Source organism: Anguilla rostrata, chromosome 1, assembly GCF_018555375.3.
Source record: "Anguilla rostrata isolate EN2019 chromosome 1, ASM1855537v3, whole genome shotgun sequence".
Lineage (NCBI taxonomy): Eukaryota > Metazoa > Chordata > Actinopteri > Anguilliformes > Anguillidae > Anguilla > Anguilla rostrata.
The window spans coordinates 38,452,598-38,472,059 of record NC_057933.1 but is presented as its reverse complement, the minus strand read 5'-3'; the positions used below and the strand labels follow the sequence as shown (position 1 = coordinate 38,472,059).

General features: G+C 42.0%; 1 protein-coding gene across 2 annotated transcripts in view; it reads left to right on the top strand.

Annotated features, from left to right (window-relative positions):
* The window catches only part of prkd1 (protein kinase D1), a 350,726-nt gene that overhangs the window by 199,128 nt on the left and 132,136 nt on the right, over window positions 1–19,462 (top strand). For both annotated transcript variants that reach the window (XM_064308071.1, XM_064308080.1), the window contains exons 3-4: window positions 1,267–1,398; window positions 2,173–2,333. In XM_064308071.1, the coding sequence (XP_064164141.1) occupies window positions 1,267–1,398; window positions 2,173–2,333 (293 nt within the window). The remainder of the gene's footprint in view (window positions 1–1,266; window positions 1,399–2,172; window positions 2,334–19,462) is intronic.

Below are 19,462 nucleotides of genomic sequence, written 5' to 3'. Positions count from 1 at the left end.
CTATAAATGGTCTCTGGGCCTTCCCTTCAAACTTGTTCCCTCCATAGTCCATGATCTCCATAGCTTTCACAGCCATATCATTATCCGTAAGCACTTGTGTTTCAAGTGTTTCAAGAGTTCAAGTTCATATCTGCCCCATCTGTTTCCCCAAAGCCACAGAATGTAAGGCCCACAGAGCTAACTCCAGTATACAGCATTTGGTGGCGCCTTCATGGTAATTTACAGATCCGTCTATTCAGTTTAGCTCTTGGTGTGCACTAATGGACCTGCTCCTGTCAGGACTGAAGCCATCTGGGCTGCAAAGCTGCTCAAGCATAAAGTGCAGGGGAGAGACGGAATCGCTATACACTGACAGACTAGCATTCAGTCAACACTCATCCGTAACTTTGACTCACTAATAAGTACAATAATTTTTAAAAATCCATAACCACTGACGAGTTGATTTTGGTGACTGTGGATCTTGCAATACTACTTGTGAAGATGAAAACACTGTCAGTTGTGAATAAAATGACAAACATTTATTGAATCCAGTACAGTGTGAGTTTCCTCTGTTCCATGGTACTGTTAGAGAAGCTAGATTATGATCTTCGTCTGACCTCTTTCAAGAAGAGCGGCAGTGTAGCACAGTGGGTAAGGAACTGGGCTTGTAACCGAAAGTTCATAGGTTCAATTCCCGGGTAGGACACTGCCATTTTACCCTTGAGCAAGGTACTTGCTTCAGTATGCATCCGGGGGAGGGGTTGTGGTAGCTTTCATTATGGAAACCCTTTGTTGACCGGAGGGTGGGGAGATGGCTATCGGAACATCGCAACAGATCACAAATTGGGGGTTGGTGACACAAATTCACTACACATTACAGTAGATTTTTTCAATCCGTTATTCAGACTGGACATTTCATTGTCCAGTCCGGACCCCAAACCAGACCTGTACAAATTATTTGAAAACCACACATTTCTGTCCAAAACCAGTCTACTGGCAGTCCTACTTTGTAGACAGTGGGTTTATTCTTCCACTGGGTTTTATTAGTTTAATTCAGATAGCTTTTTGTAGGTCTGTCTTCTTGAGTTGTTTCTTGATAAGGAGACATTAACAAGAGCTCAAACTAATGCTCAGATCATCTAGGTTGCTGCTCAGGAATATAAAGACATTAAAGTCTGCTTTTGTTTTGTTAAGCCATGAGGAACAGCCTGTGAAATAATAGGCAGTGATTTCACATTTCAGAAGAAAAATTGCGTTTAACTGCAGTGTTATGAATTTGTTTTACAGCCTCTGCCACAGTGGAGGACTTTCAGATCCGTCCCCATGCACTGTTTGTGCATTCATACCGTGCCCCAGCCTTCTGTGACCACTGTGGGGAGATGCTGTGGGGCCTGGTGAGGCAAGGTCTTAAATGTGAAGGTAGTGTGATTTTAACACCAGTCACAGAACTTTACTTTGGACAACATTCTACATCACTACAAACAGTACTCCTGTCCCTCCATTAATTTCAGTTTACCACTCCAAACCATTGGTACCACTCCATATTTGACACTCTTCTTAATACTATTATGGTAAATAGCAATATTATTATAATCACTCTTCTGGAGTCACCATTCCACCAACAACATCACTCTTCTCATGTCATTTCAGACAGCTATTACTAACACCACTCTGTTACTAACCAGACTTTGCAAATATGCAGACAAATGCAACACTGATACCTCACTACAGTGGACATCACACAGATACTACACCACTTTAAACACCATGAGGCTACAGCAATGGCTACACCACTTACTGTATATCTAAAATTGTGTATAACTCAGGAATGTATTGACTTACTACTTTTAATGCACTGTAAAAATACTTGCATCGAATAACTTGGTACGATCGTATTAATTTAATCTGAAAAATGACTGCTGTAATTTTAACTGTGAATAAGCAATGCTGTGGCATCTGAACTGGATATGTCTGTGGGTCAGTGATTTGAAATGAGCAAATCCTAGAACACCTGCAGCAGTTCAAGGGGAGGTCTCCTGATGGATGCGTCAACAGACTGACTAGTTAGTCTGTGCTTGTAGACCCTTATTGATTCTGATTCTGGATTCTGTTCCAATGTCTTGTGTAAGCATCATGTTCAACTCAATTAACACATTCGCTGAGATATTAATCATCTGTGTTTTCCATTTGAAGGCTGTGGCCTAAACTACCACAAGCGCTGTGCCTTCAAAATACCAAACAACTGCAGTGGCATCCGCAAGAGAAGGCTGTCCAACGTTTCCATGACTGGACTGACCACCACGCGCTCTGTGTCCACCGAGCCTTCACCTAGCACCTCAGATGAAACCTTACTGGTAAGTACACTGCTGTCACTGCAGCGAACTCTAAACCAGTAAATACCAATAACCAGCTCAGTATATCCACTCCACCCCAAGCTCACTGTAAACACTCAACACCAATAACCACCTCAATCTAAATATACTCAGTCCCAGTAACCAGCTCACTCTAAATCCACTCAACCCCAGCAACCAGCTCACAATAAATGCACTCAACACCAGTGAACACCTCACTCTAAATCCACTCACACTTGTAACCAACTCACTGTAAATCGCTGGCTCTCAACCTTAATCCTGGAGGACCACTGTGTATGCTCATTTTGTTCTAACCAAAATTGCAGAATTTTAACAAGCTGTTAATTCTTCTTAATTAGAAGTGCTTCATGCTAATTAGGTACACTCGGAGCGACGCTTTATTAGTCCTGCTAACTCGCAGTTTAGGTAGTAAGTGTATAATTCGTCCAGGTGCGTAGAACTGCCGAAATCCGTCCTGCTAGAGTGGATAAGTATCTGCGTTCATTTACTAATTACATACCGCGTTAGATTTTAAACTTTTCCCTGTGTGAAAACTGGTCTTTGTTTTTAGGTTGTGTTAGGTTTCTTTGTTTTTAGGTTGTTGGGCTTCACTTTGATTCTTAGAATTGATAGATTGCGATTATTGCACTATTGCAGACTGTGAACCTCTGTAATCAGCGCGTTATTCGACTCAGCTTTTCAGTTGCTAATTAGGTACACTCGGAGCGACGCTTGTGTCGCTCCCTCCTAGTTTATGAGCCAGTTCCCCATTCCAGTCTGTGCTCTCCCCCTCAGAAGGCGCTTCCAGCGACGTGGCCCCCCTCGACAACGGAACCCCTCTAACCTCTGCTACCCCCCGCTGACCCCCTGTGAGAACTTCACGGTCACAGGGGGGCTATGGAACTGCCAGTCTGCTACGCGCAAGGCAGACTTCATCTCCGCCTATGCCTCCCTCCTATTCCTGCAGTTCCTTGCCCTCACAGAGACCTGGATCATACCAGACAACTCTGCCACTCCTGCTGCCCTCTCATCCTCCTACTCCTTCTCCCACACCCCCCGGCGATCTGGCCGTGGTGGTGGTACTGGTCTACTGATCTCCCCCACCTGGAAATTCTCTGTTCTCCCCCTCCCTGACCTGTCTATATCCACTTTTGAATTCCATCCTGTCTCTATCACCTACCCTGCTAACCTTTATATTATTGTTATTTATCGTCCCCCGGGGCCCCTGGGAAGCTTCCTGGGTGAGCTAGACACCCTGCTCAGCTCCTTCCCTGAGGACGGCACCCCGCTGATCCTCCTTGGAGATTTTAACATCCACTTAGAAGCCTCCCAGTCTGCTGCCTTCCTACCACTACTTCACTCATTTGACCTCTCTCTACAACACTCTCCTCCAACCCACAAGGCAGGCAACCTCCTAGACCTGATCTTCCTGAGGACCTGCTCCAGCTCCAATCTTACGGTTACCCCCCTGCATACGTCTGACCATCATTTCATCTCCTTCTCCCTCCCCCTCTCTCCACACCCTCCCTCTCCCCCTCCCATCCCCACTGTCACTGTCCGCCGTAACCTCCGCTCCCTATCACCCTCTTCTCTTGCTCCCAGAGTGACTGCTTCCCTCCCCCTCTCTCAATCATTTTCCAAGCTCCCCACTAACTCTGCATCCTCCACCCTAACGTCATCTCTCTCCTCAGCACTCGACTCCCTATGCCCCTTCGTCCCTAGGCCAGCACGTTCATCCCCTCCCAGTCCATGGATGTCTGACATCCTACGCACCTCCAGGGCCACCCTCCGCGCTGCTGAGAGGAAGTGGGCCAAATCCAGGGACCCATCTGACCTCTCAGCCTATCAGTCTCTCCTGACAGAGTTCTCTTCTGCTGTCACTGCCGCTAAGGCAAAATTCTACCAAACCAAAATTCATAACTCCATTTCTAACCATTGTCAACTTTTCTCTATTTTCTCCTCTCTCCTCAGCGTGCCACCTCCTCCACCCCAGTCTTCCTTCACTGCAGATGACTTTGCAGCATTCTTTGACGAAAAGATTGCAGACATCCGCAGCTCCTTTGCCCCCTCTGCGTCCTCCGCCCCCTGTTTCTCCACATTTTCTCTCCTCTCAGACACTGAAGTCTCCCAGCTTCTGCTCACTCACCGCCCTACCACCTGCGCCCTCGACCCTATCCCCTCATCTCTCCTTCAAGCAATCACACCAGACATCCTCCCTTTTGTCGCCTCCCTCGTGAACTCCTCCCTATCTTCTTGATGTTTCCCCTCATCCTTCAAGAAGGCCCACATCACCCCGCTGCCGAAGAAACCCACACTAGATCCTTCAGTCATTCATAACTACCGCCCGGTATCTCTCCTCCCTTTCCTATCCAAAACACTTGAACATCTAACCAGCTCTCTGCTTTCTTCTATGAGAACAACCTGCTTGATCCCCACCAGTCTGGCTTCAGGCCTAGCCACTCGACCGAGACTGCACTCCTCTCGGTCAGTGAGTCACTCCATGCCGCACGAGCAGCCTCCCTCTCCTCTGTCCTGATTCTTCTAGACCTCTCCGCTGCATTTGACATTGTGGACCACTCTACCCTCCTGTCCTCCCTGGCAGCAACAGGGATCCGCGGCACAGTCCTTGACTGGATTGAGTCTTACCTCTCTGACCGTTCCTTCCAGGTTGCCTGGGCGGGTAAGGTATCACCACCCCGTCCCCTCACCACCGGAGTTCCCCAGGGCTCAGTCCTTGGTCCCCTTCTCTTCTCCATGTACACCAGATCCCTTGGCCCTGTAATATCTGCCCATGGCTTGTCCTATCACTCCTATGCCGACGACACGCAACTCTTTCTCTCCTTCTCCCCATCGGACACACAGGTCCCTGCCCGCATCTCCGCTTGCCTGAGGGACATTCAGAGCTGGATGGACCATCACCACCTGAAGCTCAACCCGGGAAAGACGGAGCTAATCTTTATTCTTGCTCTATCCTCTCCCCTCCTCGACTTTTCCATTTCCTTAGGGGACACCGTAGTGACATCATCACCCTGCGCCAAGAATCTCGGAGTGATGATGGACAACAGGCTGTCCCTCTTGAACAACATTGCAGCAGTATTGCAGATTTTTCCTATACAACATCCGCAGAATCCGCCCCTTTCTCACCACCTACTCAACCCAGCTCCTGGTCCAAGCAATGGTTCTATCCCGCCTGGACTACTGCAACTCTCTTCTGGCTGGACTACCGGCATCTGCCACCAGACCCCTGCAGCTCATTCAGAATGCTGCGGCTCGTCTGGTCTTCAACCTCCCCAGACACTCCCACGTAACTCCCCTGCTCACTACCCTCCACTGGCTGCCTGTTATAGCTCGCATCAAATTTAAAACATTGGTCCTAGCATACCAGGCAGTCAAGGGATCAGCCCCAGCATACCCTACATGCCAGCCAGATCCCTCCGTTCTGCTACCTCAGGACGCCTAGCACCTCCCCCTCTTCGCACTTGCACTTCCAGAACACGTCTCCTGTCTGTTCTGGCCCCACGATGGTGGAATGACCTCCCTGTGGAGGTCAGAACAGCTGAGACTGTGACCCATTTCAAACGACGACTGAAGACCCACCTCTTCAGGCTGCACCTCTCCCCATCCCTCCCTTCCCCCCTGTAAATGACTAAACTTAACTAGGCAGCTGTTTCATAGGTGACTTAGGCGCATCAACTGTCTTAACGATTACTTGTATTTTTATTTATTTTATTTTTATTTTTCCATAGATTGCGTTGTTGCCGTTCTCGTTGTTAGTGTTAATCAGTTTAACCATCAGGGTCCAAGTTGAACTATGCGGTTGTTCCCTGTACTTGGACCGGTACTTCTCTCTAGGGGTTTCGTCATACTTGTTCCTGGTTATGGTTATACACTTTGTTGTACGTCGCTCTGGATAAGAGCGTCTGCCAAATGCCTGTAATGTAATGTAATGTAGAGGGCTTATTTACCCTCTTAAGTCACCTTATGTTAGAAGTAGCTATGCAAGCTACAAAAAATGTAAGTTTGCAATAAAACTACGTACTTTAATGCCATCATTTGCTCATGCTTTTAAAGATGGTAGCCCAGTAATCTCAAGCTCGAATATAGATCAAATGTAGAATGTCAAAAGGGGTGGAAATCTAGGTCGACATTTTTTGGCATAAAGGACTAGGTTAGCTCAATTCAACCCTAATTCAGCACACATTTTACTTCCATATAGCCTGGCTATATCCAAGCCGACTACAAAACTTTCAATTTGTAACCAAATGTAGCTGGTTAACTGAATGTCTAGATGGTATAACATAATACAGTGTATACGTTTGGTGTAAGGCTGGCTAGATTTGGTAGAAATTTTGGTATGCTAGGACATATGCAGGCTGTATCAGGGTAAAACATGAGCGAATTAGTGGCAAATAGAGCTAAACTGGTCTGTTTATGTGAAAACATCTGTTAACCTAGATTTCCATCCACTACATCCCTTCAGACATTTAGATAACATCTGTGTTCTTGTGCTCACTGGGAGACAAACTCATCCGTAGTCATGAAACGGTAATATGTGGAGCATGTGAAATGACAGAGAATGACCTTCAGGAATAGAGAGTTCAGAGTTCAAATTGCAGAGTTCCCACAAGGGTTATACAGTTGCAAAAGCAATAGTTTTTAAGTAATAGGCAATTATTAGTTCACAAATAAACTTGCGGGTCTGTGTACATTTGGGATAATTAGATTTTTGTTTTTATTCCAGAAACAAAAAACAAACGCACGTTCCTCATTTCGTTTCTAATACAAAACAAAATAATTAATATATGGTGCGTTTATTCAATTTCTAAAGTTTCCCACCAGGAGCTGATTCAGATTTCAAACAGTAATGCTTTACACGGTCATTCGGCATTGAGCTGATGTTTATACAAACAAATGTTTATACGCACGGATATGATCCTAAATTCAATATACTTGATCTTATGTGGGAATCTATTCACAAATTGAGATTTATAAAAGCTTGAAACTGCCGTGTAAATATTATTATGCATAGCCTATGTAATGCCACTGCACTGCAGGCTCAATATTCATATTTTTTCATACGTGAGATTATGGAGATGTATAGGCTATTAGGCTTGACTGTGCACATGTCAGATTTACCTTTGTAAAAAGCACTATGAGATGCATTATTGTGGGCCATTAAACTGGCTATTGCAGCCATAAACGTACATTTGGGGGGAGACAGAGTGTCACCCCCAGTATATTCATATACTGTATACTGGCCCCCAGACTCGCTATTATACTTGTCAGACTTGACGTTGGACTACACGAGAATAGTTATTTTGTTGAGAGTTTTACTAAGAGGTTACTAAGAGACTGGAAGAAATAATCAGTACTCAGAAAGTCTTATCAGATATTGAAATAGAGGATAATGAAGTATTGCATGAATTACTTGAACTAAAGATAAACAAGACAGCAGGTCCTGATGGCATAAACCCAAGAGTACTCACATAATTAGCTGAGATAATTTTTAAACCACTGGCAGGAATTTTTTGACAGTCCTTAGAAACTGGAGAAATACCTGAGGACTGAAAGTGAGGTAATATAATACCAATATATAAGAAAGGGGACCGTACTGATCCAGGAAACTACAGGCCTGTCAGGTTAAGTTGCATCATCATCATGTAAAATACTGGAATCTATAATTAGAGACAAGTTGTAAGTATTTCTTGAAAATAGCAACACCCTAAGGGATAGCCAGCATGGTTTTCATAAGGGAAGGTCATGTCTGACAACCCTTCTGGTATTCTTTGAAGAAACTACCAAGTGTTTTTATTTTAGCAAAGTGTATGAAATTATATACTTAGATTTCCAATGGGCACTTGATAAGGTACCACATGAGAGACTTGTTAGTAAAATGAAACAGTAGGAATTAGAGTATGTATTTCAGAGTGGATTTGGAACTGACTACAGGGTAGAACACAAAGAGTAGTAGTAGGAGGGATATTATCTGAACAGAAAGCTGTTGGAAATGGAGTCCCACAAGGATCGGTGCTGGGACCACTGCTCTTCCTCATTTATATCAATGACCTCAACAGGGACATAGAAAGTACATTAGTCAAATTTGCACATGATACAACACTGGGAGGCTCAGCTAATAGTTTGGAAGCTACGAAAGTAATCCAAGAGGATTTAAATAAAATCCAGAAGTGGGCGGAAACCTGCCAAATGAAATATAGCCAAATGTAAAGTTCTGCATATGGGAAATAAAAACATTAGGCAGGATTACTTTATGGGAGGCACAAAATTGGAATGTGCTCAGTTTTAAGAGGCTTGGGAGTAATGGTTGATCAAAGCCTTTCTGGGTCTAGGCACTGTGCTGTAGCAGTAAAAAAGGTCAACAGGATGCTGGGATATATAGCCAAAAGTATTGAGCATAAATCCAAGGAAGTTTTACTTATCTTATGCAATACATTTGTTAGACCACATTTATAATTATTGTGTGCAGTTCTGGGGACTATACTACAAGAAAGATATAGAGGCTCTGAAAAAGTTCAAAGAAGAGCAACAAAATTGATTCCTGGTATGAAAGAGAAAAGCTATGATGAAAGACTTAAGATGCTTAACCTCTTTAAGCTTAGTAAAAGGAGGCTCAGGGGTGATTTGATTGAGGCTTTTAAATTCATAAAGGGGGTCAACAAACTGAACTACAAGAGATTCTTCAGGTTGAGTTCTGTTAGTAGAATGAGGGGACATAAATGGAAATTAACAAAAGGGAAAATTCCATTAAGAAGAATTTTTTCATGCAGAGAGTAGTCAATGTGTAGAATAGCCTGCCAGGTCATGTAGTAGAGGTAGAAACTCTGGGGATTTTCAAGACTAGGCTTGATACAGTATTAGATACTATTTAGTCTGTAGGTAATCAGAGCACTAATTTAGTTAGGGAAATGGTGAGCATTGTTGGGCTGAACGGCCTGTTCTCATCATTATATTATATTACATTATGTTGTTGTTATATTATGTTATGACTGCGTAGCCTACAATTTCATGGTACATGTAGGCCACAACTTTCAAAGGTTTTTCAAAGCGGTTTAGCTGCGTGTGATATCTGTAGGCTAATTCTAGGCTAAGACATTTTTATGTGAAGATTTATTTGCTAAAAACGGCATTGCAGGTGTAAGAGGGAAGTCTAACTGGGACCCAGAAAAGGCTGGCATTTGAATGAACCTGCAGGCTGAGTCTCATCCTGGACTTCAAAGAACCCAGAGCCGTGTGCTAAAACAATAAGTTACTCGGACTTCCTCGGGATGAGCAGGCCATTGGGCCTCTGGAATGTTGCCATCTGGACACAACTAAGATAAGGGGAACTGGTCTCTTTGTCTATGGTTGTGGGGGGTCATTAAGATCATCAGGCCTCTGGCAAAATGGTGGGGCAACTGCGCCTGACAGAACCACAGTGCCCTTATGTGGTCCCCTCTGTCATTACACTTTTTATTTTCTTTTCTGGAGCTGGACTTTAAACCATCTGTTTATCCTATTTACAAACCCCGGAAAACCGCACAAACCATGCACATGTTTTCATTGTATTATTGTATTATGCCTTATGTAATAATAACATGGATTGCATGTAAAATGGTTAAACAAAAGGGTATTTTCATGACAACTGCACCATAATATTACATCCACTTGACATGTTTGGTATAGCAATTGAATGAAATATGTTTCATACCAAATAGAATTTGAAAAAACAGTTTTAGAAACTCAGGGAAAAACTACCACAATGGAATGTCCTCTCTGGTAATCATCTCCTTTTCCCAATTTCCCCACTAATTGTTTTAACAACCGCCTCCAAATGGTGGGGGCCGAAATTTCAGATTTTATTATTCGGCCAGGTTAATTTATGGCAATGTCTAGACCAAACGCGGGATTTGGCTTAAAAGGAAGGGAGACAAAACAATCGAGGAAGATCGTAAACGACTTCCCACATTGCACATACTCTGTGCTCTGTGTGTAGATGGACAGGAAGATCGTAATCGACTTCCCACGTTGCACATACTCTGTGCTCTGTGTGTAGATAGACAAGGAAGATCGTAATCGACTTCCCACACTGCGCAGACTCTGTGATTTCGTGTGTAGCTAAACAGGCTGGGTAAGAACTTTTTACTCTGTATTTATGTTTTTAAACCTTATAATTGATTGTGAATTTGAAGCTAATTACCTACCTGCCTGTTAAATAAATTCTTCTTATTTTTAACTTGCGTGGTCTTCATGACTCTAATCCATTTTATCTTCTTTTCAGCCGAAATTCTGATTAAATACTCAGGGGGAGAATTACGACTAGGACCTACTGATCAGGGGTCTAGTACAGCGAACGTCTTTAGTGAGGTCTTCAAGTTAGATAGGCGACCACGATCTGCCCGCTAACGGGATTGGTGGTATTGGTTCTGGTGTTTTGGCTTAAGAGGACCCATGGGCGTTATACGCCGGTTCTTGTCAAATTCGCCTTAAGGAGCCCGATAGATACACACTGTCCTGGGCTCATAACTATCTATGCACAAAGGAAGGCATGTATTATGGTGGTCAGCCTCCTACCCTCTGGATTCTTCACCGAAATGAGATTTAACAATAGTGCTAAACCCGGGAGCATATATTGAGGAATGATGGCACAAGATAGAGTCGAGTGTAACCACTCCCAAGTTCCACGTATAGTTAAACCCAAATTTTAAATTATAATTTAATATGGAGTCAGATTATCACGAGGGTAAAACCTAGTAACTGTTACGCTTACTTGCTGTGGTCATGGATATATTTGATGTGTTGTTCCGCGCATTTGTGAATATTCTGATGCTCCCATTGGAATATTGACAGTCCGACGACCGATCAGATATATCTCTGATGACAGCACAGCCTCGTTTGCGAACAGAGAGTAACCAGAATGCTACTGGTCCGTTTCAGGCCATTCTTAAGCGGGATATGAAGCAGCGCCTTCATATCTGACCCGCGGCAACGGAACCAGTGCATTCTTAAGTATAATTGAGGAAAAATAACTAACATCTCCGGTTTTGAATCACACCAGCCAAGGGAAAACACGCGGTGCCTTCCCCTCCAGCTACAAACCCTCATTGGTCTAGCTGTGAGGTGTTTACACAGGATATGCTATTTGTTTCTGAGAATAATAGGACCGTATAATAACAGGATAGAATGTATACATTTCTATCATTATCAGGGTTCGTCTTTGCCAAGTGAATCAGTGAAGCAATAGGTATGGTTTAAATCAAGTGTATTGACAAGCCTACTCCACATTAATCCTTTGCGGCTTCTGTGTCTGCCATGAATGGCATTCTGGCAAATGCCAATAACAGCCTGTTTTGATTAATATGCCAAGAACAAAATCCAAGTTTGGCTTTGAGCTTATTTAATTTAAAAACAGCAATTTGAAGACTAAATAGATTTTTTCCAATGCACCTTGCCTAAGCCCTGACTATGGTAGCTGTCTGCTATGATGGATTTTGCTAACTGCCCCACCATCACAGCACCATGACATATATTAAAAGGTTAAAGAAACTTTTTATTTATGCCAGTCTTTTGGTAAGATTTTGGTCTAACCATCAATGGCCATTGTGTCATGCATCCCATACAATTCTTACTCTCACACTAATTAGATCTCATCTAAGCCAATGGTAATTAAGTGTTATTTTGCAAATGAAGCCAATTTGGGCTGTTTTTGTGAATTTCTGCTATCATGCCAGATACAATTTACATCAAAAGTACAAGCAGTCCTATGTTACACTCATATAACCTAGTCGGTATAATTGTAACAGTAACTGAAAAGCCCTGTAATGCGTGCATGGGTATTTTTTATACTCATGTTAATCAAGGAAACACATTTAACGTGAGACCAGCCACACCCTCAGATTATGAAGCATAGGGCTTTATTTATGAAAAAAAGACAAACATTGAAGCCCAAGAAGCTTCGTAACTTACAAAGTGAGTAGTGGTAATGTCCAAATCAATTAGGAAAGTTGATTTTGTTTGTTTCTTAACACCCAGGTAGGCTTTTTCAAAGCATATGGTCTACTATATGGGCCTAGACAGTATCTAACACTGTATCAAGCCTAGTCTGGAAAATCCCCAGAGTTTCTTCCTCTACAACATGACCTGGCAGGCTGTTCCACACATTGACTACACTGTGTAAAAAAATTCTTCCTAATGTCTGTATGGAATCTACCTTTTGTTAATTTCCATTTATGTCCCCTTGTTCTACTAACAGAACTCAATCTGAAGAATCTCTCGTAGTTCATTTTGTTGACCAACTTTCATACCTGCCAACCTTAGGAAAATATTTTGAGTACCACAATAGTCAGTGCAACGCTTAGTTCACATGCTTTCGCACCACTTCGCTTTGCACGCACACACAAGCCTTTCTTCATAATTCTAGTTTTGACTGTCAAAGTGATCAGGCAAAATTGTATAATTTGACCTGATTCTAAAATATCACTTGCACTGCACTGGGCTATATTATGATACACTTGCAAGTCAAAAGTTTGAGTACGCCTGCTTAAAACAATTTTTTCATGATTAATATTTCATTATATGATGTGTGCTTATACAAACTGATAACCATCAGTTAAGTGAATTGCATTCAATTATTTAATAAAAATTGAAATGTATTTTGTATATTGTAACATATGTTTTCATTTTCAAGTATTTACAGAAACTTATGTTGTAATGTAAAAAAAAACTTACGTTGCGATGTAAAACACTGTCAATTATTAATAAAACCAAGTTTCTGTTCATGATTTCCATTTTTATTTAATAATTTAATAATTGAATCAGCTTATATAGGCACACATCATATAGACCTAATGAAAAAAAAGTATTCAATTGAAAAATTATCTAGGAATGTAGGTCTTTGTAACTAGAGGTTTAGCTAAATTATTACCTGAAGCTCCTTGGTGGCTAATGTCAAAATCATAATTGCACAATGTGTAAAACGGACGTTTTGAGGGGCGGAGGCATGGCCATTGCTCCTGATATTTTGCGAGGAACTTCTGGGGGGCATGGACTCGCTTCTTTTTAGTAGGTCTGCTGCTCTCTCTCTCTCCTTGTTAGTATCCTCGTCATCTGACGTCATGATTATTTTCTAACTGCAAGGCTGGTCGGGTGACTGGCTGCAATAATAGGAATTATTTGCTACGTTAGCAGTCTATAGTCAAACACCTTTGCAATGGTCACTTTGCTCCAACAGAGCGTGCGCGATTCAAAGTTTGAACACGATATACCCCTTGAAATGTATCATCTCGTAAAGTTACCGAACATGTTTTAACGTTTTATATGTTAACATTACGGTCACATTTTTGTTCTTGTTGATTATTACTCCCCACTTCCCATTTTACCTCAGCAATGCAGCGTTACGCCTCGGTGGATAATAAAGTACCGCTGCGTATCAGTGGATGTTGAGTGGGTCGGGGAGGGGTTGCAGAACCACAAGCACAAGGTCGTAGCATCTGGTTCAATCCGAGGGATGTAATTTAAATATTGAATAAATGTACGGTATTGTCTTGTATTATTTGATTGTTTTCCGTAATTAAATTACAATTATATATATATATATATATATTTTTTTTTTTTTTTTTTTTTTTGCACTTTATCAATTTAAAAGCCTCAATCAAATCACCCCTGAGTCTCCTTTTACTAAGCTTAAAGAGGTTAAGCATCTTAAGTCTTTCCTCATAGCTTATACCTCCAAAAATACAGAACGGACATATTTAATACTTTACTCATTGTGTTTCTTCAATGCCTCTTGTGCAAATAGCACATAAAACCGAGAAAGTGTGAAAATCACCATGGTACTCCTTTAAAGGCCTGTAGTTTCCTGGATCAGTACGGTCCCCTTTCTTATATATTTTTATTATTTTACCATGCTTCCAGTCTTCAGGTATTTCTCCAGTTTTTAAACCACCTGCCAGCGGTTTAAAAATGATCTCAGCTAACTCTTTAAGTACTCTTGAGTACATGCCATCAGGACCTGCTGCCTTGTTTGTCTTTAGTTCAAGTAATTCATGCAGTACTTCCTTATCCTCTATTTCAATATCTGATAAGACTTTCTGAGTACTGAATATGCCTTCCAGTCTATTAGTAACCTTTTCTCTAGTAAAACTCTCAACAAAATAACTATTTAAGGCATCAGCAATATCTTTATTCTTAGAAAGCAATGCTCCTTCATTTCCGATCCACCTGATATCCTCTTTCCACCGCAGGAACTTTACCCCAGAACTAGGAACCTTTTGAGGAACTCAGTGCGTTTCCACCGCAGGGACCAGGGTCTAAGTTCCGGGGACTTTATTTTACCCCCAAAAAAGTCCCTGCTCGGGGGGTAGTACTTTCCAAAAGTACCGAAACTTTTGGGGTTGGGCGCAAGCGCTGAATATTTCTGATTGATTGACTACTTGCAGTATTTTATTTCAACCACCATTTTTAAAAGTCTGCAGCCGCAAACCGATTTATTTTCATAATAATAACTTGAATTCAAACTTGTATGTTATGCGGCGCAGTAGCCTACTTTTGGTTATAGCTAGCCAACGTCTTGGAACAGATGACAAATTAAAAGATTGAGGATTATAACGTGTGCTCTTCTGTTCTTTTCTTGCTTTAGTATTCGTTTTATAAAATGTTAAGCATTCGTGCTGGGACAGCATATTATATACCAAAACATTCAAACGGTTTAATTCGGTTGCTGAATATTTTTTTCTGGATTTTCTTTAATACAGTTATGTGAGGTATGCGGTAGTTCTGCGTAATTTACATTGGTGATACAGTAAAAGCAAATTGGAAATTACCTTCCGCACTTTTTGTCAGGGTGAAATAACAGGTTAATTCTAGTAATCGTCCCTTTTGCTTTTTCAGACTGCCATAATTTTACTCTGCGATTCTTCAATTCCACAAAAAGACCAGGAAGACTATGGACTAATTTATGGTGCATGGTTCACATCTGGTGGGCACACTTCGCTGGTCCGTTAGCAGTAACTTTGAAGGAAAGCAAACGGTGGCTATACCACTGCAATATTAATTTAAATTGTCACGCAAGTCCGTGTTTTCATTCTATTTATTCTTGTCATTTTTCGATTAGCCTATATGGAATTGACGATGAGAGTCAAAGTAATAAATTCAACAGCAAATTGTTTACAACTGATATATAAAACAGTTACAGTCTGACTATTGGCCTGTTATATCCTATTTGTTGCATAACAACGGTCCAAGTCGAACTACCAATGAGAGTTTTGCTTGACAAAGGTAAAATATGCCCAAACGGCCACGGAAGAATATTTCAATTTCAGGTGATTAAGTCGATAAAAATCAATAAATAAATAAACTTTTTACATCTCATAGTACATTATGTTTTCGGGTTGTCTGTCTGTCCATCCATCCCGATTCTCGTGAACGCGATATCTCAGGAACGCCTAGAGGGAATTTCTTCAAATTTGGCACAAACGTACATTTGGACTCAAGGATGAACTGATTAGCTTTTGGTGGTCAAATGTCAAGGTCACTGCGACTGCACAAAACACATTTTTGCCTTGAGGGAATACAAAAAACGTTTTTGCCTTGAGGGAATTTCTTCACATTTGGCATACACGTCCACTTGGACTCAAGGATGAACTGATTAGATTTTGGTGGTCAAAGGTCAAGGTCACTGTGAGCTCACAAAACATGTTTTTGGCCATAACTCAAGAATGCACACGCTAATTATGACAAAGTTTCACACAAATGTCTAATAGGATAAAATGATGAAGTGATGACATTTTATGTCTAAACTGGCTACTGGTTGGCGGAGACATACAACTGCAAGGCGGTATTTCTAGTTTAACCTTACAGTAGCATGCATATTACAATATTCAGCCCTATTACTCTGTGCTGTTATTTTTATATATCTTATCCAGTTTTTTTTCTCAAACTCTCCCATATGGCTTTGTTCATCCACTGGGGGGAGCGCTTCTTCAACGTACTTTTCCTTACCATTGGAATAAATTTACTTTGCACCTCAAGGATAGCCCTTTTGAACCTACCCCACTTTTCATTCACAGTCTTGCAGTTAAGGAGTTTCACCCAGTCAATATTACTTAAATTTTTTCGCATCTTCTTGCAATTAGCTCATCTAAAATTCTGGCCATAGAGGAGGCCTTGTTAATTTTCCATAATACATCAAATCTAACTGCAGAATGATCGCTAGTCCCAAGTGGCTCAATTACCTCTATGCTACAAATTCTGTCCGGATCATTACATAGCACCAGATCCAGAATTGATTTCCCTCGGCTGACTGACATACTGTGCCAAAAAAGGTCATTTATAACATCTAAAAATTCTTCCTCACTTTTTCCTTGTCCTGTCATCATTTCCCAATTAATAGCAGGGCAATTGAAGTCACCCATAATAATAGTCTCACAATCCTGACAAGCTTGTTTTATTTTTCCAAAGAGCATTGAGTTCACACTACGGTCTGAAGCTGGCGGTCTGTAACACACTCCTACCATAAGGCCCTTTTCATGTTCCCCTATGAGCTTTATCCAAATATCCTCACTAGACACAAGCTGGTAAATCTATCGAATTTTCTGCACATTAAAATGTTCTTTTACATAGAGAGCTACACCCCCACCTCTCTTACTGGATCTATCCTTCCTAATGAGTTTGTACCCTTCTATATTATATTCATCCCCATCCTCATCACCAAGCCATGTCTCTGTAATCCCAAATCTAATCCCAATGTCATAACATTTTTAGCAGCCTCAAGTTCCAAAAATAATTTTTTATACTTCTAGCATTTAAGCACAGGCATTTCAGATTATTACTTCTACACAAACTCTCCTGTTCCCTCACCTCCCGCCATCCCAAGCCACACTCACTACAACTTTGCTTTAACAAGATTTCATTAGTGTTCACACTATTATAGGAAGCCCTGACAGCTTCCATTCTGGCAGTCTGCAGTTCCCTACCCTCTTCACTTTATGACCTCCCTGCCCCCCAAGTCCCTAGTTGAAATAATCCCGTGCAACCTTAAGCATACGCTGGCCCAGTGTAGCAGTACCCCTCCGGCTCAGGTGTAGCCCGTTGCGCTTGTACAGGTCACCCCTGTCCCAGAAGAATAAACCTGTGCCCAATAAACCTGTACCCCTCTTTCCTACACTAGGTTTGTAGCCACATGTTAAACCTCCAAATAAAATGTTGCTTTTCTCTACTTGCACGTGGTATTCCAGAAAAAAACTACCGTGGAGGTTCTGCTCCTAATCTTTTCTGCTAACTCCACAAATTTGTCCAGCAGAACCTCAAACCTACCCTTGCCTATGTCATTGGTTCCTATGTGAAATATGACCACTGGATCCCTCCCCACTCTGGCCAAGAGCTTGTCCACATGCTCCAGGATATCTCCTACCTGGGCACCAGGCAGGCAACATACCGCACGAGACTCCTTTTCATGCAAACAGACTATGCTGTCTACCCCAGGGGGGTAGGGGTGGGCTTCCGGGCTGAAGCCCTGGATGTTTTTCGTCAAGCCCCGGACCTTTTGACACCAAAAAAAAAAATTTAAATAAAATTTTGATACCCCAAAAAAAGAGATACAGCACCAAATATCATTCCATTTAATGGAGCCCTAAAGTAAACAAATCACCCCCTTCAAATTGAGCAGTAAGTAACCTAACCGTCTAGTAGGCGCAGTAGGTTGCAATCAGCAATTTGATGGCTAGTACTGGTACAGTAAAGTTCAGTCACAGAGTTCTGAGTGACAGATTGGCAGTTCCACTTGTATGACAAACGTACACAGAGTACGCACTACGCAGTTTTGCAGACGAGTCTGAATATTTCTTTTTCAGTAACGTTAGTATCAGTGAACTGTCTGAAACAATGGATATCCGTGGGTTTTTAAAAAAAATATTGAGGCAGTTTGTTGAGGAGGAGATTCAGGAGAATAATGATGAGATTGGGAATGTAACTAACGTTACAGCGGCTGTTGACAGCCAGTCAGCAGCATAGCCAGAGAGTGCAGAGCAGCTAGCTTCAGGTTTGTGTAGGGCAGCACAGGGTTGATGATACTATACATGCAGCTAATTGTGATTAACTAAAATTTGGCTATTAGCGAGCTAAAATCAGATTTAGAAGTGTAACGCCAGCAAAATAATGATTTGTGATGCCAGCTCAGTAACGTTAGTACGGCTATGTATTCTTTTGAGCTTGCCTGCCCAGTGCCTTGCCAGTTTACATGCTAGTATGAAAGATTTTTTTTAAATCCATTACATATCATCACTCACAGCTGCATAGGATAAGCAGCTAGGTAGTTAGCTAGCTATTTATGGTTAGTATTTTGTTGAGGCTAAGCCCCTGATGTCTTTGAATCCTAGAAACGCCCCTGGTCTACCCCCCCAATAATTTAATCCCCCACTATCACTAATTCCCTTTTCTGAATGGATGTGACCAGCTGGGTGCCCAGTGGCTACTCAGTCCTCCCACTCTCAGGGTCAAGAGCCAGATCCATTTCCTGCAAGGGATGGACACCACAAACTCTGGAGATGTCGCCCCTGTGTGGTGTGCACTTTTCTGCGGCTGCGCCCCACTGTCACCCATCTATCTCTTCCTGCCTGCTCTGGCTTCTCCCCCCTTCCCAGCTGTGGTGTACACACCAAATCCTTATGGGACATACTACTCAGTTCCTGCAACTCTGATAATTGCGAACTGTGGAGTCCAGCAAGCTGGTCCTCAAGATCAAGAATCTTGCTCTCAAGATGCTCAACCAGTTGGCAACAGTGGCAAACAAACTCACCCTGGAAATCGCTTTCCAGAAGCGCGATCATCCTGTAACCCTCACACAGCTTTGGCTACATTTTTAGCCCCTAACTATCACCCTATCTCTCGGAACTTATAGAGTAAGTTACTTCCGAAATGGAAGCACTAAGACCACACTTTGAAAAACATGCAGGTGGCTCTGGACAACGAGCAGCAGAAACCGGAGAGGAAAAATAAAAAATAAAAAAAATAAATCAGGCACTTTTATCTAAAGTTAAGTGCTGACTAAGTAACAAGAAAATGAACTACCCAGAGTGGAATCACTCCAGTTAATAAACTAACTTAGCTAGCTTTATACTAGGTAGCAATGACTGAAGGAACAC